General features: G+C 43.7%; 1 protein-coding gene across 1 annotated transcript in view; it reads left to right on the top strand.

Annotated features, from left to right (window-relative positions):
- Positions 1–26,134, top strand: part of STK17A (serine/threonine kinase 17a) — a 34,440-nt gene extending 8,306 nt beyond the window's left edge. Inside the window, exons 2-7 of the mRNA XM_056857551.1 lie at positions 10,425–10,637; positions 20,660–20,804; positions 23,101–23,227; positions 23,555–23,603; positions 23,707–23,883; positions 25,684–26,134. Of these exons, the coding sequence (XP_056713529.1) occupies positions 10,425–10,637; positions 20,660–20,804; positions 23,101–23,227; positions 23,555–23,603; positions 23,707–23,883; positions 25,684–26,011 (1,039 nt within the window). The 3' untranslated portion in view covers positions 26,012–26,134. The remainder of the gene's footprint in view (positions 1–10,424; positions 10,638–20,659; positions 20,805–23,100; positions 23,228–23,554; positions 23,604–23,706; positions 23,884–25,683) is intronic.
- Positions 26,135–27,378: the final 1,244 nt, after the last annotated feature.

Genomic DNA, 27,378 nt, shown 5'->3' with positions numbered 1-27,378 from the left:
AAAGTCTGGCTGAGTTGTGCATTGGGTGCCACCACCACTCTGGCCTGGCCACGTTGTGCTGGTAGGGTCACCGTCAGGTCTGTCCCTGGAAAGTCTTCTGTTGGCACATGATAGGGATGGGAAGAGTTGTAATCCCCCAATTTTATTTTATTTTAAGATTTCAGATTTTTCTGCAAACCTGGAGCTTCCTGTCTGTACCTGGCTGAATTTTACAAATTTTTAAAATAGAGATAAACTCTATGACCCATTTTGAAATTAGATATATAACATATGGTTTATTGTGTTAGAAAGTATTCTTGGTTTAATTTCCTCTTATGCCTGAAAACATCTAAGGTTGAATATAAGTTGCTCAGTGTTTGATCTTTTACAAAAATGTACTTGGCCCTTTTTTTACAGAAGTATATAACATTTTGCACATGTTCCATTTGATATTATCTCTGAAGGAATGATATTATAGTTCATGTGAAGGCCATTTCTCAGAGTTTGGGCAGAATATATATGGATATATAGAGCAAACCGATATATGACTGGTATTTCTACCATCTACTCTTTGGATCACTACATAATTCACTGAGTCCTATGTGAACTGTGTGTAGGAAGCCTAGGACCAAGCAGGGCTGTTGTAATCAGCCTCCAAATCTTGTAACAATTCTGTTAAAATTCTTCATATTACAACAAAAGTACTAACATTTGTCCAAGCAGACTATTTATAATAATTGGCAACACAGTTTATCTTTATTCCTCAGTAATAAGATTACTTGGAATGCATACATAAATAAGATTTTAATTTTTGTTTAACCTCAATACATTGTACAAATGGGATTAGTACTATAGGGTTCTAGATACTTGGTCCATTTCCCAGCTTTATTCAGGCCTAGGTGGTAGGCAATGACTTTCTTTACTTTCAAGCACGTATGAGTGATAAAAGTACAAATATAGCAGCTGAGTCTCCAAACAAAAAAATTCTTAAACTGGAATATCCTCTTACTAATAGGGTTGCCAGGTCCCTCTTCACAACCGGTGGGAGGTTTTGGGGGTGGAGCCTGAGGAGGCCGGGGTTTGGGGAGGGGAGGGACTTCAATGCCATAGAGTCTAATTGCCAAAGCAGCCATTTTCTCCAGGTTAACTGATCTCTATTGGCAGGAGATTAGTTCTAACAGCAGGAGATGTCCTGCTACTACTTGGAGGTTGGCAACCCTACTTACTAAGGAGGGAAAACAGAGTTCTGGGAAAGCTTGACTGCCGTCACCTTTGTGATTTAAACCAGTCAATACCTTACAAGTTCTAGAGATTGCAAGAGGTGGAGTTTGGATTTTCTGCAGTCAAAGAAGCCCAATACACAAGAGATTTTTCCATTGTCCATGCTGACTCAAATTTATGGTTAAATTAATAACTCACTTTTTCTGGGCTGGAACATTTAATGGTGAATGAGAAGCTATTAGGAAGAATAAAAGAGAGGGAAAGGGAAGCTAGCCTTTGTCTAGGTGACAAAGAAAGGCACATGACATTGGCTTTGAAGACTCCCAGAACAAAGGTTTAACACTGTAAAATGACAGGAGCCATGAAAACAGGCAAAGCTCTGTAAATTATGGCCAATATAAAGTCAGGTTTATCACACTGATCTTCAGATATTATTATAAATTAAACTCTGCCTGACATTAAGACTGTCTTGCTGGTGTATGATCAGTGCCCGTAGTCGCCATTAGTATGAGAGCCAGCATGGTGGTGTGGCTACGGTGTTGGACTAGGACCTGGGAAACCCTGGTTCGAATTCCCACACTGCCATGGAAACTTGCTGGGTGAACTTGGGCCAGTCACACTCAGCCTTGACCCTGGAAAGTATTTGAATGGGAGACCTCTGAGGAACACCAGGCAGACAATGGCAAATCACCTCTGAAGGTCTCTTGCCTTGAAAACCCTATGTGGTCACCATAAGTCAGCCGTGGTTTGACGGCAAAAAATGGACCTAGGGTGGTAGCTACACATTTGCATGTGTAGTAGAGGCATGCCTCAGAGCCCTTTTGAACAGGCATAGGAAGAAAAGGAAAATATCGGTATTTCTTTAGCTTGAGTGTAGCCAGAGTAACAATTCCACAGGAGCAAAATTAATTCAGCAAACAATAGTAGCATTAAAATATATAATAGCTAAAAAAATAAGAAGAAGCCCCGTGGCGCAGAGTGTTAAGCTGCAGTACTGCAGTCAAAAGCTCTGCTCACGACCTGAGTTCGATCCCAGTCCTTCCAAGGTTGGTGAAATGAGTACCCAGCTTGCTGGGGGTAAAGGGAAGATGACTGGGGAAGGCACTGGCAAACCACCCTGCAAACAAAGTCTGCCTTGGAAACGTCGGGATGTGACATCACCCCATGGGTCATGAATGACCCGGTGCTTGCACAGGGGACCTTTACCTTAAAAAAGTAAGAAATCAAAAATGTTCCAGAAGGGAATGGTTTTAAAAAGTGTGCGGTATCTTTAATAGAGAAATTTGTAGATCTAGTCAAAATTGTATAGAACAAGAAATGTTTATTGTTTATGATACAGCTAAACTGCAGAATCACTTAATTAGTCCTTCCTTCCTTAAGTGTCTGACTTAAGTACAGTGCAGCATAGTACTTTGGAATTGTGTAAGATCATATGACTAATACAATGCCTGAGGTGTGAAAAAAATCAAGGAAAAGGTTATATTACATTACATTATTCTTGAACGTAAACAATGGGTTGGATCCAGACTAAACTTCCCACTAACGGGGGGTGTCATTTCTGCCAGTTCCCCTTCTTGCTGCTTGCATTTGCAGAAAATTTAGTCTGGTCCAACCTCCTGTATACAAAGAAACCATTAAAGACTCATATCTGTTCTACAGCTTTATATAATCTGAGAGGTGTTACTAGTTTTAATACTGTAGTTCTGCTTACTAGGGAATGTCCTGATCATCTCGTTGGGACGTATCATTGAGTAGGTTTCAGACTGAGCTGTAAAGGAACACCAATTGATAAACCTTTCTGTGAGGAGGGAGAAGAAAACTGCTAGCAGTGGGACATACGAATAAAGCATTTTTATGAGGTTCGTTTTCTTTTTCTCAAAGTGTATCGGGTGATGGTGGATATCCCATACAGAAAGGCTGACATCTAGAATTAATTCACAGTCTAATGTGGTCCCATTGTTTTCAAACCCTCTTTCACACCTTCACAATGATTAATTTCCTTACCAAAGTAACTATTAATAAGTACGGAACTCACAATGGTGACAGGACATGTTGTAGGTTACTTTAAGAAACTATTATTTGATGTTACATTCTTAGTTGTTCACTAGTGGAACCCATGGCAACAAGAAAGTGGGTAAACATGACGTAAAAGCTTTTTGCTTATCGAGCTTGACTTGCAATCAGTAGGGCCTTTGTTTCTTTTCTTCAGACCAGGAGACATGCCAACGTAGACCATGCTTTCTGAGGTTGGTCGTCTCCAGAAATAACCTTGAGCTCCATTTAATAACTCTGAATCCCAGTGAAGCCATTCAGGTTTTTAGGCAATATCATACTGCAAACATTAAATTTCGGTAGTTAAACCATTCCAGTCTACCCAGTAGTCCCTCTTTTATTATTTAAATTTCAGCCTTGCAATAAATAGCCCTAGCCCATGAATGCCTAACCAAGAATCACCTTCTTTTCCCTGGATGAAATAATTTGTATTCCTCTAGTGCACCAATCTTCCACTTCCTCTGGGTTTGTCTCTTCACTAACCACTTTAAAAGTAAATTCTCACACTCTGCCCTTAGCTGTATTTACTTGGAACTAATTGTCATTGGTTTCTGGGAGCTTGTATGTCTATGTATATAGCTTTGGGGTCACAATCTTGGTGATGATTTTAAGGGAGGAAAAATCTTGAACATCAGAACTAAAGTTTAACAAACTAATGAAACACCAGTCTTGAATACAGTTTTGCAATTGAGTTTTTTTAAGTTATTTAAGAAGTCACTTTTAAACTGGCCTTGCTTAGCTAGCAATATAGGAAAGGATACTATTTCTATAGTGTTGACTATTAACAGACAAATATTCTACAGTCATTGGTAAATCTAGAAGAAGACAAATGCTTCATAACCTGGTAGTCATACATTAGGAAGAAGAGTTGGTTTTTTATATACTGACTTTTTCTACCACTTAAGGAAGAATCAAACCAGCTTACAGTCACCTCGCCTTCCCCTCCCCACAACAGACACCCTGTGGGGCTGAGAGAGTGTGACTAGCCCAAGGTCACCCAGCTGGCTTCAAGTGTAGGAATGGGGAAACAAATCCAGTTCACCAGCTTCGCCTCGGCCGCTCATGTGGAGGAGTGAGGAATCAAACCCGGTTCTCCAGATCAGAGTCCAAAGCACCAAACCACCGCTCTTAACTACTACACCACGCTGGCTCTCTTAATACCAGCATACCCTAGTTTGTGTACTTTAAAGTTTTGCACCTTGTCTTTTGTCTGATGGTCTTTCAAGGTGCCTTGTGTGTGTGTGTGTGTGTGTGTGTGTGTGTGTGTGTATATATATATATATATATATATATATATATATATATATATATATATATATATATATATATATATATATATTTAAAAATACTCCCCTAGAACCTCTTAATTGGTACCATAAGGCCTGCCCTTATCATATTTGGACATATTTATCATATTTGGAGTTGAGCAGAATTCTTACTGGCAGAGTGGGGGAAGCAGGTTCCCTGCAGCTCCTAGGATAAGTTAGTCTTCCCTTGGAGATGGTGTTCTTCCTGGGAGGGAGGGGCAAGAGATCCATATCTGCAGTCTTTGGGCAACTGGCTAACAATCGCAGTGATCTATCTGTTTTCGAGGAGGGTGGTAAGTATCCTATGTTGTTTAGGCTGAGAGATGAGGGGACGTCAAGGAGTTGAGCTCATAGGGGCATCACTGGAGACCATGACAACAACACTTGCTAATCACAGATGGACGTGCCTAAACATTTGTGTGGTAACATTGCATGATAACGTATAGCAGTGATAGCACAGTTCCATGATGTTACCATGTCACACTTCTTATGCAACAGAACATGAGAGGTAAACACAGCACCATGCCCTTAGGGAGGGGTGTGGCTAAGTAGCAGAGCATCTGCTTTGTATGCAGTACGTCCCATATTCAGTTCCTGACATCTCCACTTTAAAAAGCATCAGGTAGCAGGTGATGTGAAAGACCACTGCCTGAAACCATGGAGAGCCTCTGCCAGTCAGACTAGACTGTACTAACCTTGATAGATGAACTGTCTAATTCAGTAGGAGGCAGCTTGCTGTGTGTATGAATCACTGTGCTTCATGTAATAGGAGACCCATAACTACTACATAGATTCCTGCAGGTTTAAGTCCAAATCCCTATATGCCTTTGGATGTGGTGGTTAAGGTCCTGACTAGGACCAGACAGAACCAGGTTCAAAAGCATGCTCAGCCACGAAGCTCACCTTGGACCAGTCACTTTCCACCTGCCTACTTCACAGGGTAATTGTCAGGCTAAAATGAAGAAGAGAATAATGCAGGCCACCCTGAGCTCTTTGGAAGACACGTAGGATAAAACAGTAATAAATACCACACAGAACTATGTTTTTGACAGCAGGACCCACAAGGAAAGAAGCCTGGGCAATCCAAGCTTCTTATGGGGAAAGCCGACAGGAGCTGAGAAGCATCCAGTTCGGGCAAACTCAGTGCACACGGACAAAGGGAAAATTGCTTCAGATTGCCCACATAGGAATTACTTAGACATGAAAGGGAATGGGGAAAAAAATGGATAGCCACTTAAAGGTGCCCAAAGGCACATGCCAGGCAAGTCGAAAGAGAGAAACAGTGTGGAGGTGTTTCAATGCTAATGCTAGAAGCCTCCAAGCAAAAATGGGGGAATTAGAGTGCATGGTTTTAAGAGAAAACATAGATATAGTGAGCATTACAGAAACCTGGTGGAGGGGAGAGAACCAGTGGGATACGGTCATCCCTGGTTACGAACTGTATAGAAATGACAGGGAAGGGTGTATTGGAGGGGGTGTTGCTATGTATATCAAGGAAGGCATAGTGTCTAATAAGCTAGAGACCATAAAAAGGGCAGACTCGTCCACAGAATCCTTATGGGTGACGATTCCGGGCCCCAAAGGAGATTTAGTACTGGTGACGTTCTATCGGACCCCTGAGCAAATGGCTCAGGGTGATCTTGAGATGGAAAATGAAATTAGGGAAGCATGTAAAGGTAATGAAGTAGTAATAATGGGAGACTTCAACTTCCCTCATATTGATTGGATAAATGTATGCTCCAGTCAAGCCAAAGAGATAAATTTTTTAGACATCCTAAATGACTGTGCCCCCGAAGAGTTGGTCATAGACCCAACCAGAGGGGAGGCAATCCTGGATTTAATACTCTGTGGTGCTGCCAGCGACAAACAAAATTGGACTGTGAAGAGCTCCAGAAGGATCTCTACATACTGGAAGAATGGGCATTAAAATGGCAAATGAGTTTCAATGTGAGTAAGTGTAAAGTGATGCATATTGGGACAAAAAATCCCAACTTCACATATACACTGATGGGATCTGTGCTGGCAGCGACAGACCAAGAAAGGGATCTTGGGGTGGTAGTGGATAGTTCAATGAAGATGTCAACCCAGTGTGCGGCTGCTGTAAAAAAGGCAAATTCCATGCAGGCCATAATTAGACAAGGAATAGAGAATAAAACTGCTGATATCATACTGCCCTTGTACAAATCTATGGTGAGACCACACTTGGAATACTGTGTACAGTTCTGGTCACCATACCTAAAAAAGGATATTACAGAGCTTGAGAAGGCGCAGAAAAGAGCAACCAAAATGATTAGGGGACTAGAGCAACTGTCCTATAGGGAGCGGTTAGGATGCTTAGGGCTGTTTAGCTTGGAAAGAAGGCGGCTGAGGGGAGACATGATAGAGGTCTATAAAATTATGCATGGTTTGGAGAGAGTGGACAGGGAGAAGTTTTTCTCCCTCCCCCGTAATACTAGAACATGGGGTCATCTGCTAAAGCTGGAGGGTGAGAGATTCAGAACAGATAAAAGGAAGTATTTTTTCACCCAACGCATAGTTAAATTGTGGAACTCCCTGCCCCAGGATGTGGTGATGGCTGCCAGCTTGGAGGGCTTTAAGAGGGGCGTGGCCATGTTCATGGAGGAAAGGGGTAATCATGGCTATTAGTTGGAATGGATGCTGGTCATGCTACATACCTGTTCTCTCTAGTATCAGAGGAGCATGCCTATTATTTTGGGTGCGGTGGAACACGGGCAGGATGGTGCTGCTGCAGTCATGTTGTTTGTGGGCTTCCTAGAGGCACCTGGTTGGCCACTGTGTGAGCAGACTGCTGGACTTGATGGGCCTTGGTCTGATCCAGCAGGGACTTTCTTATGTTCTTATGTTTTTACGCAGCAACCTCCACAGCTAATTTCTGTTTATCTTGCTGGATATGCCTTGCCTCTGATCCTGTGAGGTAAAGTTGGTCATCAGTATTCAGTCCATAGTAGCAAAACTGGGAGTAGATTGCCCAGTGCTCACCACAAAGGTAGCTATCCTCCATGTTGCCTTCATTAATACCTGGTAGAAGCTCACCTACATGTGGGATTTTATGGGCCAGAGGACCCCCATTTATACACAGTGCATCCTTACTTTGTGCCCTTTGTGTGGTAAATACTGCTAGACCTGTTGACAGAGGAAAGACTTAACAATTATATGGTAACTATATATTGCAGTGGGGAAGTGAGGGACATGGGGGGACACTTGCTGCATCCATACTTTTGAGGCATGGAAAACCTTCTTTCTTTACCTGTATAGGGTGCTTTGTCTTTTCACCTCCAATTGGAAGAATGGAGACCCAGTGTGGTGTAGTGGTTGAGAGCGGTGGTTTGGAATAGTAGACTCTAATCTGGAGAACCAGGTTTGATTCCCCACTCCTCCACATGAGCGGCGGACACTAATCTGATGAACCGGGTAGGTTTCCCCACTCCTCCACGTGAAGCCAGCTGGGTGACCTTGGGCTAGTCACAGCTCTCCTAGAGCTCTCTCAGTCCCACGTACCTCACAGGGTGTGTGTTGTGGGGAGGGGAAGGGAAGGTGATTGTAAGCTGGTTTGATTCTTCCTTAAGTGGTAGAGAAAGTCGGCATATAAAAACTCTCTCCTCCTCCTCTTCTATTTTAGGAGGGAAACTCACTTGCCTGTGATGGCTGCTAAACCTAATTTTGCACATATAAAATCTAGGAATCACATGTTTTAGGACACATCTGGTTTGACTAGCTTCAGTCTGGTTTCAGGCCTGGATATGGGACAGAGATGGTGTATGTTGCTCTGGCACAATATCTCCTTTTGCAGATGGACAGAGGAAATGCGTCACTTCTGCTTTTAATCTTTCTTTTGTACAATAGACCTACCTGTATTGCTGAGACTCTTTGAGACCAGGGCAGGTATTAAAAGAACAGTATTAGAATGGTTTCGGTCATTGTTTAGATGTGACTAGTCATTGTTAGTTATCCAGAATAGATCCTGTACCATTGATCCAGTGGTATTTCACAGAGACCTGTCCTTTTGCTAATGCTTTTGATGTGAGACTTAAATTAGATCATCCAGAGCTTTAGGGCTGGGTATCATCAATATCCTGGTGTTTTCTACTTAGTTCCGTAGTTCTTTGCTGCTTCTAGTGTCTTACTCTGTTCTTGGTCAATGCCTGAATGTCACAACCAAGTAGCTGAGAATATATAACATTGAATTTGGACAAGGCAGAAATAATGCAGATTGGCAAGGCTGATGTTCTGAAGGAAATCGTACTTTACACTTTGGATGTTGGACAAACAAGTCTGGAGATTTGGACTTGTTTTGAACAAACAAGTCTGGAGAATCAGGTTTGCACGTTTGTGAAGAATGCCTTTCCTCCCCCCCCCCAACTATATTTAGTTTACAATTGGTCTCTCTTCTTAGACTCAGCTGCTTTTGCCATGCTTCTGTACCTTAATGGCAGGACTGTTGAAACATACTGTACATGGGACTGCCCTTGAAGATAAGCTGGAAGCTTTGGTTGGTATATAGGGTGAAGCTTCTTGTCTACTGACTGATGCACATATCATACCCACTTTAAAACAGATTGGTTACCTGTGTTTCTGAGTTCAATCCCAGGTGCTGGTTCTTGCCTTCTACAGCCCCTCATGACCTGGGGCCCATGTTTCTTGCAGGATGGTTTCTACTGGTATGAACCTTTGCACCAACAGATTGTAACAGTCCGTTCTGTTGTCTGTTGCCTTGCATAGGTCCATTAGATCAGCTGCAGTCTGATCTGAGAAGCTTTTGGTGGTGAAATTATCCCTGCATGTCTTGGGAGGAGATCAAGAGAGTGAAACTCAGTTTCCTTCTTTTAATTAAGTTAAAGTCCATTCACTTATTTTTTGCTTCTAATGGTGGATCAGCCAAGCTATAGATATGAATAGTCCAATGCCCTTATAAGAAAAGCAAGGCTGAGTACTGTGAGGTGTGTTAGTATGCATTATTTGTTGCTCTGGGTATCTTTCCAGCTCCTAAAATATAAAAAGCAGGACTTCCAGGTTTGAAAAAGAGAACTGTTTCACAAAAGGCATTCTTGCATCTGCACTAAATGTATCAGGTTTTTGCTTGTTAATCATGATGGCTTAATTAAAATTCCTCCCCAGTTGGTCTTTTTTGAGGAATGCATACAGAAGTGTCTTTGCATTTCCCCCCTCCTTTTAGGGCATTGTCAGCTGTACCTTTAGTAAACAATGACTTCAGAGTACAGTGACATACCACATCGTTTTCTTTTTGTATACACACATGGACACCTGGGGCATAAAACAACCTGTCAATGATAATTTTTTGTCACTATGGTGCTTTTTTGTCCCAACGAATGTCCCCTGGGTTTTTGCGACTGATTCAGACACTCAAGTGAATTGTTATAGGTGGCTGTAGGTTGGTGAAAACAATAGACTTCCTAGGAATAGTCTTCATTGGACAAATTACCTTACTGTAGACAGACAGACATTAGGGATAGAAGATACCCAGCTTACCAACAATGCTGGTGATTGATGATTATATTTGTTTCCCGTAATAATTTCCTTTTCAGTATATTGGGTTCAGAGTTCAGGTATTTGTGAGACGCTCATTTCTGCTGCCACAAACATGGATTTGTTTGACAGCTGGTGTTCGGAATTGAATTTGGGGCTAGCACATACCTCAAATATGTGTTTTGTTCCTGTGCTTTTATATATTTGTCACATGTCAACCATGTGGAGGCTATGGTGGAAGAAACTTGGCAGCTGACACTGGTAATTGTGTTTTCTCTGGGCTTTGAGTTTGTTCTGTGAGGAGTGCAGTTTAAAATTGCACACTATTTATCTCCACCAACATGCTTTCTATCATTCTAGGGGGAAATTTGCAGTGGTAAAGAAGTGCGTAAAGAAAGAGTCAGAAAAAGAGTTTGCAGCAAAATTCATGAGAAAAAGACGAAAGGGTCAAGATTGCCGGATGGAGATAATTCATGAGATAGCAGTTCTGGAGCTGGCGCAACGCAACCACTGGGTTATTAACTTACATGAAGTCTATGAGACACCAACAGAAATGATCCTGGTTTTGGAATAGTAAGTATCAATCATTACGATGTTGTTTTTTATAAAATGAGAGAAGATGAATTGGTGGTAGGATACTTTTTTGTCAAAATATAACAAACGTCCTTCCATTAAAACCTTAAATTTAATGGTCTTAATCTGTTTTTATCTCATCTCATTTGTGGGGCTCAGGGCAAACTGCAACTTTCAAAAAGAGGCACATATTGAGGTAAATATTAAGCTAATAAATATAGAATATATTTTTAAAAATACACCTGTACAAAAATACGTTTTATAGTAGGTCTAAAGAGTGTTCCTTATTTAAAAACTTAGCATTTACATAGTTTATTTTAAGAGTTTGAAGTGCTTCTCCATAATCACTTTAACAGTTTGATAAACTGGTATTTTTCCTCTGTATTGCAGAGGCTTAAAGCGTCTGCAATACAGTCAGTTTCAGCTTGGGACTTGGAACTCATGTTTTTAAACAAGTTTTTAGACTTTTATACAAGTAAACATGTATAAGTTTGGGCTTTGCAAGTTAGCTCAGATGTCACTTTGGTAACTAAATGGTATAAAGCAACTCTCTAGGCATGTTTGATTTGAGCTATTTCTGGGCATGTTTGCTTTGAGCTGTTTAGGGTTTTATGGTTGAAAATTAGCTCCTTAGAGGCAGTGGGGCTCATTGGAGATCATAGAGCACCAGTCTGATGCCTAGGTGCACACTACCACATTGGAGAGTGACTGTTCAATTCTGTACTAGCTGCAGGGGTTGTGATAAATGTTCAAGGACAGCACCGCAGAGCATATCATCATTATCAATATTACCAAATTTATGGATACTTCAATCCAGAGACTGGAGCCATAAACAGACAAGACATGAATAGAAAAGCCCCAGGTTTGCAGGGGAAAGAATCTGAAATCTTAAAAACAACAACACTGGGGTTTTTTAAAATGAAAAAAAAAACCCCAAAAGAATAGAATCAGCCCCTGTAGCTTAAAGAAACAAATGCCGTCTGTGGCCATTGCTAGGCCACCACAGCTGTCTTAGCAGTAGAAGTCTTTGTTTCTGTCAGGAAAAGGCAGGGATGGCCCTTTCCAGGGCCATTTTGGCCTTTGAGGGAAGACTCAACAGGGCCAGCAACAAACACAGGGCAGCTTGGTACCACACAACTTTCTTGACTCACCCAGGCCTGGCTGCTTGCTGTTGCTTTACGACAGCGACACAAAGCCAGTGCGGTGTAGTGGTTATGGTTTCAGACTAGGATATGGGAGACCCAAGTTTGAATCCCCACTCTGCCATGGTGCTTATAGGGTGATCTTTGCTGGTTCCACAATTCTCATCCTAATCTACCTCACAGGGTTGTTGGGAAGATAAAATGGATGATATGAGAATGATATAAGCTGCTTTGGGCCCCAATTGCTGAGAAAAGTATTAGGTATAAGTGACAAAAATGTAGATGAAGATGATGGGCAGTTAAAAATTAGGAGGGTGGGTGGGACAAAGAGAAGGAAATGGGGAAAGGTGAGAATATTGCAGTTGCCAAATGAAGGGAAAGAGGAAACCATGTGGGAATGTAGATATATGGGCAAGTGAGGTTCCCCCCTGCGAGTCCTTGCAGGTTCCCCACCGTACAGCTAGACCATAGTTTCTCTGTTTGGAGGCTGCTGGGGGAGGGAAGGAGAAAAGGAAACAGTAAAGAGGGGAGGCTATAGGGGCTTTAAGGAAGATAAAAGTAGTGGGAAAATGCGACACCCCCCCCCCCACACACACACACAAGTCCTTGCTGGTTCTCCCGTGTGTTGTATTCTATTCTTGAAGCTGTGAATGCATGAAGCATTTAAATAGTGGTGACCAATACTTCGGAGTATCATCATGTGTGTGTGATTTCCAAAAACATAATTATAGACTCTCTTGTGATAAGTAGATTGCTAATATTCCTGGAACATTTTGACTCATTGGAATATAACGGGCATGAATGCTGGCCAGTTCCTAATTTGGTGCTGTAGGGGTTGATTTAGCAAGGGAACTTAATGCTCCCATTTCAAGGTTTATTATTGGTGTAACATAATATGCAAGACAACTTAATATGTTCTTTTTCCAAAATAAGAATGCTGAGTATTTTAATGCAGCTAATTTATAATACCTCACAATTCCTACGTCATATACAAATGCGTTTTTATATAACTTGCATATAAAAGGAAGAAGGATGTTGTCTTAAATGGCACTGGTTTTTGTTTTCAAGCTTTGCAGTAAATTCTTGCTGCCAGTATCGAGAAACCGCTTAGCAATTGCATTAGGAAAAGATTTGATTTCGGTACAGCTGATACTTTATTAATTTTATACATTTTTTGGCTGCCTTTCCACCAGTCTTAAAGTCCCAGTGGTGAACAATTATATATAAATTACAAATTTTATTTTGAAAAAATATATTTCATTTTTTCTGCCAATTATATATAATTAAAATGCATAAATGAGAAGGAAGGTCAGTGAGAGAATGCCAACCAAAACAGAAGTGTTCATACGCTTGTGTAAGACAGTGATATAGGGGGCACATCAATCTCCTGGGGAGGGAGTTCCATAGCGACCATGCTCAAGAAGGCTCTCTTGGGTTGCCAGCCGTTTAGTCTCAAATGATGAGGGCACCTTAAGCAGCACCCTCGAAGATGATGTAGTGGTTGAGCAAGTTCAAAATGGATTAGGCAGTCTTTAAGGTGTGTTGGCCCCAAGCTGTATAAGGCTTCAAAGGTCAATACCAACACCTTAAATAGAGGCAATTTGGTTGCCATTGTCGATGGAATAAGACTGGAGTGATGTGATCCTTGTGATCCATTCCACTTTGTATTCTGGCCACAGTATTCTGCAGCTTCCAGACCCTCTTTAAGGGCAGCCCCACATCCAGCATATTGCGATAGTCTAATTCAGATGTTATCAGGGCGTGCACCAATGGCAAGATCTTTCTTTGCCCAGGAAAGACTACAGCGGGCTCACCAGCTGAAGCTGGTGGAAGGCACTCCTGGCCACTACCACCACTTACTTACCAGGGGTCACGAAAGTAGGACACACATTCATAGTAATCTTAATATCTGGAGCTAGTTGGGTCTAGAAAGTGTGTTAAATTCTAGAATTGGGTACTTGTTACTGGGAAGTATTTCTGTTCTGGTTTTTTTAAATCCAGCACTGGCTGGCCATGCACAAGAAGTTGGTCTGGATTTATTGAAAGAGTTGGACTCCAGATAAGTCATCTTGAACACAGGCAATGGCCAGAGTCGGGAGAAATATTTTCAATTCCTTGGCAACCTACACTATCAATTTTGGGGGAGAGAAAGCCTCAGATTTTGGGGAAGCAACCTGCACAACAGGGAGAAATGCTTGGCATTATTAGGTGCATGATTTGTGGGATGTACAAGGTTTTTTCTCCTAACCTTGTTCCTGTTTCTGAATGCTTCCACAGAAGAATGCAAACTGATCTTTCCCCTATCATATCATAAACCATCCCTCAGTGAAAAGTACAGATTTTATTAGGATTGGTAAATCAGTATTCTAAACTATGAGATTTTGTAAGCTGACAGCTGAGGAGCAAAATGGGATGCTCTGGGCCAGAAGGGATAGGAAGTGTTCTGTGATCATTGTTTTGACACTTCCACTTGTGATGCCTGCTGCTCCTCTTTTCTCATAAATTGCTTATGAAGTTCATTGTGGTGTTCCCTCCCACCTATCTTGACTGAAATGACATAAATCCCCCCCAATATTATGGTATAGTTGTCAATATGGTATAGTTGGAAAAACTGGTTTTCCTGTGGTCAGGGTCTATTTTGCATCTAATTTATAAAAACTTGGAACGTGTAGGTCCCCCAGCTCATTCTTACCTCAGTGCTGTTCTGCCACTGGGGTTACATAAGCTTAGTGATGTTTATACTGTTAGGTGTGCTATAACAAATAAGAGCAATTATTTGGACTCACAGTGGAAAAGATGCATTAAGATTCCATCGTTCAGTGAAGATACCAGCTTTGCCGTCTTCTTTTTAAGTGAATCTGGTCAGAGCCTTGTAACCCACTCAATGTCTTTGCTTGCTTTCGTACAGGGGAGCCCTGCTGATTTCCATGCAAGTTTTTTGTTGTGTGTTTTAGGCTTGCAGCCTCGATCTGTACATTTGGTATCAAGAAATGGCATTAGTAAACGCTATCCCTTGTTAAATAGTCTTAGCTGCAACCCTATACATAGGCTTGCTAAGAGCTTCACAGTGGGTTTTAACCAGTCTATGTACAAGTTGCAGTGTATGTGTGCAGATGAGAATTCACGCTCTAGGTAAGAAGGGCGTCTTCATTCTGGGTTATTTTCCTTTATTTGCTAGGGAAGGCAGGAATCAAAAATTTGTAGGCCTTCCGGTCCCTCGGGGGAAAAGACCCCCTCCCATCGGAATGCCTCAGTTTTGTTTCCTGCCTTTGTCAGGGAAGCAGGTTTGCAGCGGTTCTCCGCCGTTTTTTCTCTATCTTTACTGCAATTTGGGGCGGGAGATTTTTAAATTTGCCCCTTTCCCCCCCTTTGTTCTTCTTTCCTGTTACCGTCGTGTTTCCTCGTCTCGTCTTGTTGTTTTGAGCTCCGGGGGTTTGGGATAGTATTTTCCCGCCTGAACAAAATGGCGGCTCCCAACCAGGACGAATACGTTTCGTCCATAGATTTGGACCCGGGTTTCCTTGTCGGCTCCTCCAACCCCTCAAAAGGTTCCAATTCCAAACGAAAGAGGAAACAGGACGGACAGAGAAAGGGGAGAAGAAAATCCGTTCCTCAGGGAAAAGGAAGAAGACAGGTGCGGCTACTAGCTGACCGCTGACCATGCCTGCCGCCACGTCCGTGGCGGAGAGGGTAAAATTAGGCGCGGCTGCTAGCCAGTCGCCGGGCGCGGCTGCTAGCCGGTCGCCAAAGGACTCGGAGGCTACCGAGTGTTCCTCGGGCCCGACTGAGGCAGCGGGGCCCCTGATGACTGCCGCGGCTGCTAGCCACGTTCCTTCAAGCGGCAGCGAGGCTCCCCGCCGCTCGCCGGTTGCACAGCACTGTACTTCTCCCGGTAACGTACAAGCGCTCGCGGGGACTTCAGTCGGTGGGGGGATGGCTGCCTTAAGAGCGGAGCTCACAGAGCTCATTAGAAGCGTTTTTGTAGATGGATTGCAGGCGGCTCAACCGACCCCTACTCCCTCTATTAGGGGCATAGAGGACTACCAGGATCCTTTAGAAGGATCTAGTGTGCATAACAGACTGGCTTTGTCTGGGGGAGAGAAGGCTATTGGCAGAAAATCCTCTCGTCAACCCAGGGGGCCTGTAGTCATGCAGTCTCAGTCCTCCCCAGACTCTTCCGAGGATGAGAACGGGGAAGAGTAGGACTCCTCCCCCGAGGAGGATCCTCCAAAGCCAGAGGAGAAGCAGCTCAGACTCTTTCCTCAGGAAGATTTCCCCTTCCTCTTGGCTAAGACTCTAGAGCAGTGGTTCCCAAAGTGGGTAGTACCACCCCCTGGGGGGAGATTACCTCGGGGGGCACTAAGAGGCAAGGGGGCAGCAGGGGGTGCCAGAGGTGGTCCTCTTCAACTGTGTTGTTGGATAGGGTAAGGGGCGTTGGGGTTGAGTTTGTGGAACCAAGGGGGCAGTCATCCAAAAGGTTTGGGAACCACTGCTCTAGAGGCTTTGGACCTGTCGGAGGCGCAGGACCCTCAAGCTCCTGACAAGCTCAAAGGATCCAAAGAATTTTTTCAGACACACTAATCCCTCACGAGTAATACCAGTCCCATACTATTTCACTTCGCTTATTACTGCAGAATGGGATAAGCCATTAGCAGGCAGACAGGCACCAGCTATAGCTAAAAGTTCTTGGAACTCATTTAAGGGTTCCTTTCGAAGGGGAAGCTGTTATTCAAGATCTCCACGTTTTACCCAACCTTCAGATAGGGCCGGGTATGGACCACAACAGACCAGACAATGACGCCGCCATCGGGCCAGTGGGGGGCCGTCTCACCCACTTTGCTGCGGCGTGGCAGTTATCCCACGCGGATCACTGGGTATCCACCATCATCGCTCAAGGATACCTGATCGAATTTCACAGACCCCCCCTTTCAAGGTTCATCTCCAAGATGAAACCCCTCGGCAAAGAAAAATTACTTCGCACACAGGAAGCTATCCAACATCTAATAGACATCCAGGCTATTGAGCCCGTTGAGTGCTCAGAGCACTGCTCGGGAGTGTATTCCGTGTTTTTCACGGTTCCAAAGAAAAATGGGGACTGGAGAGCCATTCTGAACCTCAAGTGGGTGAACAAGTTTGTCATCTACAAAAGGTTCAGGATGGAAACCCTGAAGTCCATTTCGGAGACCTTAACACCACGAGCTTTCCTTACCTCGGTGGACCTCACTGAGGCATATCTCCATGTCCCCATCCACCCAAGTCACAGGAAGTTCCTTCGCTTCTCCTGCCAGGGCGAGCATTATCAGTTTCGGGCCCTACCATTCGGCTTAACATCTGCACCAAGGGTCTTCACCAAGATCTTGGTGACCCTCATGGTAGAGGCCCGCAAGCAGGGCGTCCAGGTACACCTGTACCTGGACGACAGCCTCATATGCTCACCCACACAGGAGCTCAGTCAGGTCCACACCAACATCGTGCTCAAGATTTTACAGGAACATGGATTCCTGATCAATTGGGGCAAAAGTCAGCTGATCCCATCGCAGAGGCTGACTCACCTAGGTGTAGTCATTGACACCACAACCAGCTCTCTCATACTCACTGCGGAGAAGGTGGCATCCATTTCCTCACTCGCCAAGCAGGTGGCATCCGCTTCGACATCCCGGCTCATGATGTTGGCCAAGCTCCAGGGGCACATGATATCGTGCATCCCGTCGGTTCTGTGGGCTCGCTTTCAAGCAAGACCATTACAATGGTTTCTCCAACCATTCCAGAAGGATATTGCCAAGAAATGAAACAAATTCCTGAGACTCTTGGACTCCGCCCAAGCTGGACTGGCCTGGTGGACAGTTCCGACCAACCTATCTTGGGGATTACAGTACATTCACGATACACCTATCCAGTTGTTCACGGATGCCAGTCTGTTGGGGTGGGGAGCAACTCTCCAGGGCCAACCAGCGCAGGGTGTTTGGGAACTCAAACAACAGAAGAAGAGCATCAACTTCCTAGAGATTACAGCAATATGGAATGCCCTTCTGCACTTCGGCCCTCAGCTAAACGGGACGCACCTTCTCATCAGAACGGACAACATAGCAGCGAAGGCGCATATCAACAAGCAGGGGGGCTCCAGGTTGTCTTCACTCCACAAGCAGGCCTCCAAGATCCTCGAGTGGGCCGAGACCCATTTAGCTTCAATATCAGCCGAGCACATTCGAGGTGTTCAGAATGTTCAGGCCGACTGGCTCAGCAGGCAACACCTCGACGAAGCCGAGTGGTCCCTGCACCCAGAGGTCTTCAATCAGATCATTAGCAGATTCGGCGTACCACAAGCGGACTTGTTTGCAACTCCAGCCAACTCCCAGCTCAGGAGGTTCTTCTCCAGGTACCACCAAGCCGGAGCGGAGGGGACAGATGCCCTCTTGTCTCCGTGGCCGAACGGGCTGCTGTACGCGTTTCCACCTCTTCCTCTCATCCCCAGGGTGATCAGACGCATTCGGAGACTCCGACCCATGGTGCTGGTGGTAGCTCCGGACTGGCCAAGGCGGCCATGGTATCCGGCATTACAACAGATGTCCATTCGACCTCCCTGGCGGCTTCCGTCCAGGCAAGACCTCCTAATTCAAGGACCAATTTGCCACCCGGACCCCGGGTGGTATCAACTAACCGTTTGGCACTTGAGAGGCGAAACCTCATAGATCGAGGATACAATACCAGCATTGTCAACACCATCTTGGCTTCCAGTTGGCCAGCCACACAAAGGATATATGGGGCTACCTGGAGGGTGTTCGCTACGTGGTGCCACCGTAACGCGAAGGATCCTTTGAAACCCAGAGTGGCTGACATTTTATCTTTCCTTCAAGAGGGAAGGAAACTCGGCCTCAATTCCACCATGAGGCGCCAATTGGCCGCTATAGCCACTCTGGTACCTCGCGTAGCTAAGTATCCTTTGACCAGACACCCTCACATCAGCGCTTTCCTTAGAGGGGTTAAATCGACTTCTCCGGCGGTGGTTCATAGATTCTCTTCCTGGAATCTGCGCACGGTACTGCAAGCCTTGACCAGGTCACCGTTTGAGCCTCTCAGAACGGTTGACCTTAAGTGGCTCCGCATGAAAGCCTTGTTTCTTACTACAGTCACTTCGGCCAGAAGGGTATCGGAGCTTGGGGCACTCTCCGTCAGACTGGAACTTTGCGTATTTCGCAAAAACAGAGTGATCCTCCATACTGATTATTTTTTTATTCCAAAGGTTCATACGCGTTTTCAACTCGAGCATGAGATAATTCTCCCTACCTTTTTTCCAAATCCTTCCAAAACCAAAGGGAGAAGGAGTGGCACTCGTTAGATGTAAAAAGAGCCCTGCGCATTTACATCAGAAGAACACAACATCTCAGGAAGTCAGAGCGTCTCTTCATTACCTTGACAGCTCCTAACAAGGGCGGAGCTATGTCCTGGGCGGCTATTAGTAGTACCATAAAGACCTGCATTTCCCTCGCCTATAAGGCTTCTGGAGTAGGCGTGCCGTCCAACATCACTGTGCACTCGGTCAGAAGTGCGGCCACTACTGTGGCCTTTAAACACAGAGTCTCTGAGCAAATATGCAATGCTGCTACTTGGTCTTCCTTGTCTACATTCACTATAGGGTGGACTCGCTCTCCAGGGATACATCCGCATTTGGCCTGGGAGTGCTTCAGGCCGTGCAGGAGGTCTAGTTCCCCACCCTAATTGACTAACAGCTCTGGTAAGTCCCAAAATGAAGACGCCCTTCTTACCTAGAGCGAGAAAGAGCCTTGGTACACTTACCGTGAAGGCTTCTTCTGCTCATAGGTAAGAAGGGCGTCTTCCCCTCCCTAGCTCCTGCAAGAAGCACATCCCAAAAAAAAAATATTATCTCTATTTCAAATGCAATGGGAGGGTGTCTTGAGTGAAGTTTTTCATGTCAACCTCAAGTGATGTCTTGTTACAAGTTTTTCCCCCTCTGTTTTTTGTCTGTTGGGGAAATTGTTTTTCACAGTTAAGTTACAAAGGTTTTTTCTACTAGTACTATCTAAGCTTTTCAACTACTGAGGCATTCCGATGGGAGGGGGTCATTTCCCCCAAGGGACCGGAAGGCTTACAAATTTTTGATTCCTGTCTTCCCTAGCAAATAAAGGAAAATAACCCAGAATGAAGACACCCTTCTTACCTACGAGCAGAAGAAGCCTTCACAATAAGTGTACCAAGGCTCTTTCTCATTTTGAAGATGAGCTGTATGTTGCTTACCACTTATGACTCCATGATATGTTAAAGTCAAGAGGGTATTTGTTTATATATACATTTATAGCCCACCTTTTTTGCTGAGACTCAAGACAGACTACAAAATTTTAAAAATGATTTGACCAGGTAACATGAGGCATCCAATAAAAGTGCCCTAAGACTAAGATTATAGAACTGGCAAACAGTGTAGGTCAGTGATACTCTTTGTAAATATTATCTTAATAGAAGAATTCACTGGCCTGTATCCTACCACCTCACCACAAAAAAGGGGGGGTACCCAACTAATGTCCTACCACTCAATTCAGCAAAGTTTGAAGCCTTTTTCCAACTGAAGTAGTTCATCATCGTGGCTTCTGTGCAGTCCCACATGGGAACTGTGCTTGCGCAGGCCTGCACAAGCGCAGTTCCCATGTGGGACTGCACAGAAGACCACTAGATGAACAGCAGTTACAGATAAGTGCAACTCTGTTTTCTTTCTCTAGTAGAAGAGCCACTTCTTCCAGAGGAAGGCTCTTTATGCTGAGGGAAGGGCTTCAGACTCTGCTGAGCAGCATCTTTGTCTGACACTGACTTGCTACTGACCTTCTACAACATAGCTTTTGCATCATTCTTAACACTAATCCTTTTCCTCAGTGCTGCTGGAGGGGAAATCTTTGACCAGTGTGTAGCTGACAGAGAAGATGCCTTCAAGGAGAAAGATGTTAAGCGCCTCATGAGGCAGATCTTGGAAGGGGTTTCATTTTTACACCATAATAATGTAGTTCATCTTGACTTGAAGGTAAGATTGTGACTTGTTAAAACTAATGCAGTATTGAGAATTAAACTTCTGGTTCTTTCTAAATTGTCTTCTATTTGTGAAATACTTAACCTGAAAAATGCACTTGAATCTTTTCCAACTTACCTTTTTCTGTGCTTATCCGTACAGTGGGCTTACTATAGAGTGGGCCGTTTTGTCTGCTTGAGATGCATTCTTCCACATTCCTAAATGGAACTTCGCCCTGACTTGGATGGCCCAGGCTAGCCCAATCTTGTCAGCTCTCAGCAGTTAAGCAGGGTTGGCCCTGGTTATTACGTGGATGGAAGACTACCAAGGAAGTCCAGAGTTGCTGTGCAGAGGCAGGCAGGGGCAACCCACTTCTGTTTATCTCTTGCCTTGAAAACCTTACAGGGTCGCCATAAGTCAGCTGCGACTTGATGGCACTTTCCTCCACCACCAAATAGAACATCTGCCCAGCATCTGGTGGTGCTGAGCTGAGTCGTAGAGCATCTGCTTTGCAAGCAGAACATCCCGGGCTTAATCCCCAGCAGCTGTGGCTAAAAGAAGTCACATGAACACACAAAGCTGCCTTATACTGAATCAGACCCCTTGGTCCATCAAAGTCCGTATTGTCTACTCAGACCGGCAGTGGCTCTCCAGGGTCCCAGGCAGAGGTCTTTCACATCACCTACTTGCCTAGTCCCTTTAACTGGAGATGCCAGGGATTGAACCTGGGACTTTCTGCATGCCAAGCAGATGCTCTACCACTGAGCCACAGGTAGTAAGTAATATGGCAGACTGGGAATGTGGGTGATTGCGTGACCCAGTCTACTACAAGCCTAGCTACTTAGGGTAGGAGGTGGAAGTGCCATGCATCAGTAGAAGCTAGGGGGAAGAAACAGTGCAGGATACAAGTAAGAACTGTGCTACGGGGCGAAGGAGCGCATAGGGTACAAGAATGAAGAAAAAGCCAAGAAGGTGCTGGGAAAGGCATCTAATGAGGTCCTGGGTTTGTTGGGAATTGCATAGGTCTGTTAAGTTGGAGATTGCCTTGGTTTGTTAAGCAAAATGAAGCAGCTGCGTTGGCTGGCGCTAGCTGTCAAGAACATATTCTGCCCATATTGAAATTGGCTGCCTATTCACTCCTGAGAGCAATTCAGAGAGCTAGCTTTCACCTTTTCAGCTGTGAATGGTTTGGGACCATAGTACCTAAAGGACTGATTTGTCCCTTGTGTGCCTTCCCACTGACAGAGGTAAATCTGCCAAGGCCCTTTTTCATGTGCTTCTCATCCTGAAGATGGGGGGTGGGGTGGCTACCAGGGAGAGGGCACTGACCTTGCCCTGTTGGGACCCTCTCCCTGCCTTTTTCTTGCTTGGTGCCTAGCCTTGATGGTTTGAGATAGCTTTTCGCCCAGACCTTGCATTGAGTTTCATTGATTTGTTGCAGCTGGTTTGGCACATGGAGGTGGGGGAGTTGTCATGCGCTGGATTGTGTTGTTAGCCACTGTAGGTGATTGTATGGCGATTTTAATTGTGTCGGTTGAGCCATTGGTTATATGCTGCCTCATATGCTTTGGCTAGGAGTATTATGGGTATATCCTTTCAGTCAAATGGAGCAGGGAGATTTTCATAAAAAGCTGAACTGGAAAAGAGCTATTCAAATGAATTTTGGTTAAAAAGTTGACAACGATGGTTTTATGTATGATGATTTATATCCAAAGGCTACTTCATTTGCTAATTTCCTGAAAGATTACAAAACAGATGGGTACATGAACCTTCTGGAGGCAATTTGCCTATGCTGATTAAACTATTTAGTATATTTGTTTTTATTTTTACCCAGATCTGGATTTAAACTTTGAAATTATATGCAGGCAATCTAATATTGTTCATCAAGAAAGTAATTAAATTCTTCAGTTGACTCACTGAACTCCAAACAGTAAATCTGGCTGTACTTACTGAATGTTAATAGTTGAATAGTGCTCACAGGCATATATATATAGTATATTTTAGGGTATAGTGACATAACTTGTATATCTTTTAACACACACCTGTACAGAGTACAGAATTTCATCTGAAAGTGTTCTGTTTTTTATGGTGGTTGATGTGAGTATAGATTTTAAAACTGCATATTGACCTGAATAAGTACTGGGCAGACGTGTCCTGAACACTCTTTTAGAGGCTTCGTGTCCTTTCATGTTTTGGTGTTCAAAAGATTCCTAGTCTGTTCTGGAAGGACTCCAAGTAACGAGAGCATGTATTCAGTGTCATTAGGCAGACTATTGTCACAATCACATTATTTCCATTTTCTTATTTTTAGCCCCAGAACATTCTGTTAACCAGCGATTCGCCTTTGGGAGACGTTAGGATAGTTGACTTTGGTCTTTCCAGAGTAATGAACAACAGTGAAGAGCTAAGAGAAATTATGGGGACACCTGAATATGTTGGTAAGTTCTTGGCATGAGTTTATTACTGTAGTCCTTGGGCTCCATAGTACTGGTGCACAAGACAGTTGCTTGTGTTACTCAGTAAAGAAGTATCTGTCAAAATCTCAGATCTAACATAGGTTGCCTTTGGAGATTTAGTTATGGCACTGTGGTAATAATTCAGAGAAACTGACACTCATTGCAAGGGGAAAACACTGGTTCCAATGAAAGAACTCCACATTGATCCCAAACTGCTGGTACCCTCACTAGCAAAAGTGGTAGAAGCACCAGGATGTCTTGTTTACACTGGTTGAAGGAAACATAATAACGAGATCTTTTCTACACCAGCTCCGGAAGTCCTGAGCTATGATCCAATCAGCACTGCAACAGATATGTGGTAAGGAAACTTATATTTTATTGAACTGTTGTTTAAAGAAATGTACCGTGCTCCCCCCCATCCCCCCCAGATCTGATGCATTTATTTTCTGTTTTAAATTTAGGAGCATTGGAGTACTAGCCTATGTCATGCTAACAGGAGTCTCTCCTTTCTTGGGAAACAATAAACAGGAAACATTCTTAAATATATCTCAGATGAATGTAAATTACTCTGAAGATTTTGACCTTGTATCAGAATCTGCTGTGGATTTCATCAAAGCTCTTCTGGTTAAAAGACCTGAGTAAGTTCTGTTTTAATGTTTTGCTTCATTGCCTTACAATTTGTTAATATTACTCTTATCAATTGAGCTTTATACCAAGTATCCACAGCATTGTGTACTTAAATATTCTTGGCAGGTAAGGCTGTATGTATATTACTGTTTTATACCCCTGTGCTACAGTCCTGATTACTTATACTTGCAAGGGCCAAGGTTTCTTTTTAATATTGTTGAATAAATTATTGTGAGATGCTTTACTTTTTAAATATGTAACAATGCTATTCCCTATCCATGACTCAAAATGTCCAGTTGTTTCCTCTTAAACAGGCCAGTTTTGATCTCTGGTTAGTTCATGTTTTTGCTCAAGTAATGTCAGTGTTGCTGCTGCTGTAGGAGTAAAAGCAGCATCCTAAACATGGTTAAGATCCCCGTGGCAGAGTGGTAAGCTGCAGTACTGCAGTCCAAGCTCTGCTCACGACCTGAGTTCAATCCTGACGGAAGTAGGGTTCAGGTAGCCAGCTCAAGGTTGACTCAGCCTTCCATCCTTCTGATGTCGGGTAAATTGTAGACGACTGGGGAAGGCAATGGCAAACCACCCCGCTGCCTACCACTGCGCCAGCCATGGCATTGGCCTCCAGCACAAGAGAGAGCCAGCATAGTGTTGTGGTTAAGAGCAGTGGAGTCTAATCTGGAGAACCGGGTTTGATTCCCCATTCCTACACATGAAACCAGCTGGGTGACCTTGGGCTAGTCACAGCTCTCTTAGAGCTCTCTCAGCCCCACCTACCTCACAGGGTGTGTGTTGTGGGGAGGGGAAGGGAAGGTGATTGTAAGCCGTTTTGATTCTTAAGTGGTAGAGAAAGTCGGCATATAAAAACCAAATCTTCCTCCTCTTCTTCTGAATTGTCCTTCAACAGGCAGTGTGAGCAGTATAATGCATTTGAATGAGTCTCACAAAGTCATCTTTGTGTCATGACTATGCATCAGCAGTGCACTTAGCAAGAATCCTACACAGTTCTTAAGAATAAACCAGCAACAGGTGCAAAGGTTGTAGCTACAAAAGTGTTTATAGTTTGATATTAGTAATCTTGTTTTCCTCTTATACTACTTTAAATGCATTAAGCAGTCGTCTACTGAGTCAGACTATAGGTCTATCAAGGTCAAGATTGCCTTCTGCTGTGAGCAGCAGTTCTCTCGGGTCTGAGGTCTCTTGTATCACCTCCTACGTGATCATTTTAATGGGAGATTCTGGGACCTTCTGCTTGCAAAGCAGGTGCTCTGCCACTGAGCTGGTCCAGATTTTGTAAATCTTGGTCCAGATTTACATTAACTGAACTATTGAAATGAAATGGCTCCCTGCCCACCCCTCCCATCTAAGACCCCAGCTGCCTGAAATAGTTGCGACAGGTAAAATGGCACCTGTGTACAGTTCGTATGCAGCTGCTAACCATGTGGCTTGTCTTCACATTACTGCAAAAACATTCTTGGTGACTTGTGGTAGAGTGGCGGTTAGTCCAAATGACTGGCAGGTGCCATGCAGACGTCATGCTATTTCAAGTCAAAAGGGTGGTGTTACGGGACCAATTTTCCATGCAGGCACAGACTCTGCAGTGATGATGGAACTGTTCTGGGGAAAGGGTTAAGCATGGTGTTGGCAACGTCAGCCATATCTAATGTGCTTATATAAAGCTTGCCTTTTCATGTGCACATCCTATACTTGTTCTCCATGTAATAAGTGTGGGAAGTTCATTGCAATGGGAAACTTATTCTGAGATGCATTTTTATTCTCGTATTCTTTGAGCCAATTGTTCCTCTTTTGTCTAGGGAACGGGCAACAGCGGAAGAATGCTTGTTACATTCATGGCTAGCACAAACTGATGTTCCTGACACTCTGTGCTGGAGTAAGAACATAGAAGAAGAAGCAAATACTCTTATTGTAAATGAGGAAGATTCCAGTTCAGTTTTTTCTCCGTCTACAGAAACTTCAGAAGACTCAGTAGTGACAGAAGAGCTGATTGTAGTTGCTTCATATACACTGGGACAATGTAGGCAATCAGAAAAAGACAACAGTGTTGAACAAAAAACCATTTCCAAGAGGTTTAAGTTTGAGGAACCATTGTTGCAAGAATTGCCTGGAGAATTTATTTACTGAATTGTGACTTGCTTCTCCCGTTGAGACTCTGAAACTAATTTAGGAGACTGGTCCTTTACCTCTTGCATTTTATATATAGCCATGTGTGTATATCCTTCTAGATACAGGAGGAAAATATTAAAAGCCAACTAGAGAACTGTGCCAACCTCTTTAACAGAAGTATATGAGAGGTATCCTATGGATGTAAGAACATAAAGCAATGGTTATTATTTCTGTTGATATGTTTAAGGCTTTTGTATAGCTGCTGTTTAATTTGTTGGTCTTCATGGTTGCAAGTTTACTGTGTGCATTAGGGGTGTACAAAAAAATCTATTTTTTGGATTCGGGTATATTAGACATGAAAAGTTTTGGTATTTACAAAAAAGCCCAATCTCCATACAGGTATGTTTTCCCCCCAGCTTTTTTTAAGGAATCCTGAACATTTTCGGCTCCATTATAGTTTATAGGGAATTTTTCTGTGGCTCGGGGAGTGGGGGGACGGGACTCTTCCTCTAAGAGCATAAAGAGGCAATCCTGCAAGAGTACCAATCAGCACTGGAAAAATTTGCACAACAGAAGCAACAAAAAAAAAATTCCAACACCAGAAATAGCACCAACAACAAGCATATGAAGAACACAGTTCAGAAGAAGAAAATCTTAGTCAAGAGCACAGTGCCAGGAGGGAAAAGAGACAAATCATGGCCAGTTAGACAAGCTGTATGCAAAAGGCAGTAGATTTCATGTGCTGGAAATTTAAACGCATGTGAGTGAGATTGCCAAGGTGCCTGGAAGAAAGAAAGCTGGCCACGAAGAAGGGGGGATAAAGCCACACACACATCCCACCGTGGCCGACTTGCTCTTCTCCTGGATGGCGGCTGTGGTGGTGGTGATTTTGCTCTCTTCTCCTGGCTTGCTCTCCTCCTGGCAGTTGCCTAGGTGTTGGGATGAGTGCAGAAGCTGCAGAGAAGGGGTGGGTGGGTGTAGGAAATGCCACATTGCAGAGCAGTGCTCAGAACAGCTATAGGTAACTTACGAGCCACTGAATGAATGTCTCAGGCCTAGCAAAAATACTGTAAAATTGCCTTCTCCCAATTACATTTTACACACAGGTGCTTAGTTCTTATAAGTATCCTGTTTAAGGTAGAACATCTTTGTACCATGAAGAAACCCATAGCCTAATAAGGAAACCAGGAAGCACCATACTACAGCGTCTAGAGTAAAATAGCAGTGGTCTCCACTCAAGCATTATCTTAGCTAAATTGTGCTATATGGACTTGAATCACCAAGCCACCACAAGTGAAAGCAAAATCAGATCACACCTTTCAGTTACGCCTGCAAGGAGAGAAGTCATGTTTTGCCCAAAATACTAATCTCTTTGGGTATTCTGA

This window comes from Euleptes europaea, chromosome 11, assembly GCF_029931775.1.
Source record: "Euleptes europaea isolate rEulEur1 chromosome 11, rEulEur1.hap1, whole genome shotgun sequence".
NCBI classification, from domain to species: domain Eukaryota; kingdom Metazoa; phylum Chordata; class Lepidosauria; order Squamata; family Sphaerodactylidae; genus Euleptes; species Euleptes europaea.
The sequence above is the reverse complement of the archived record's forward strand: the minus strand, read 5'-3'. Positions and strand labels throughout refer to the sequence as shown.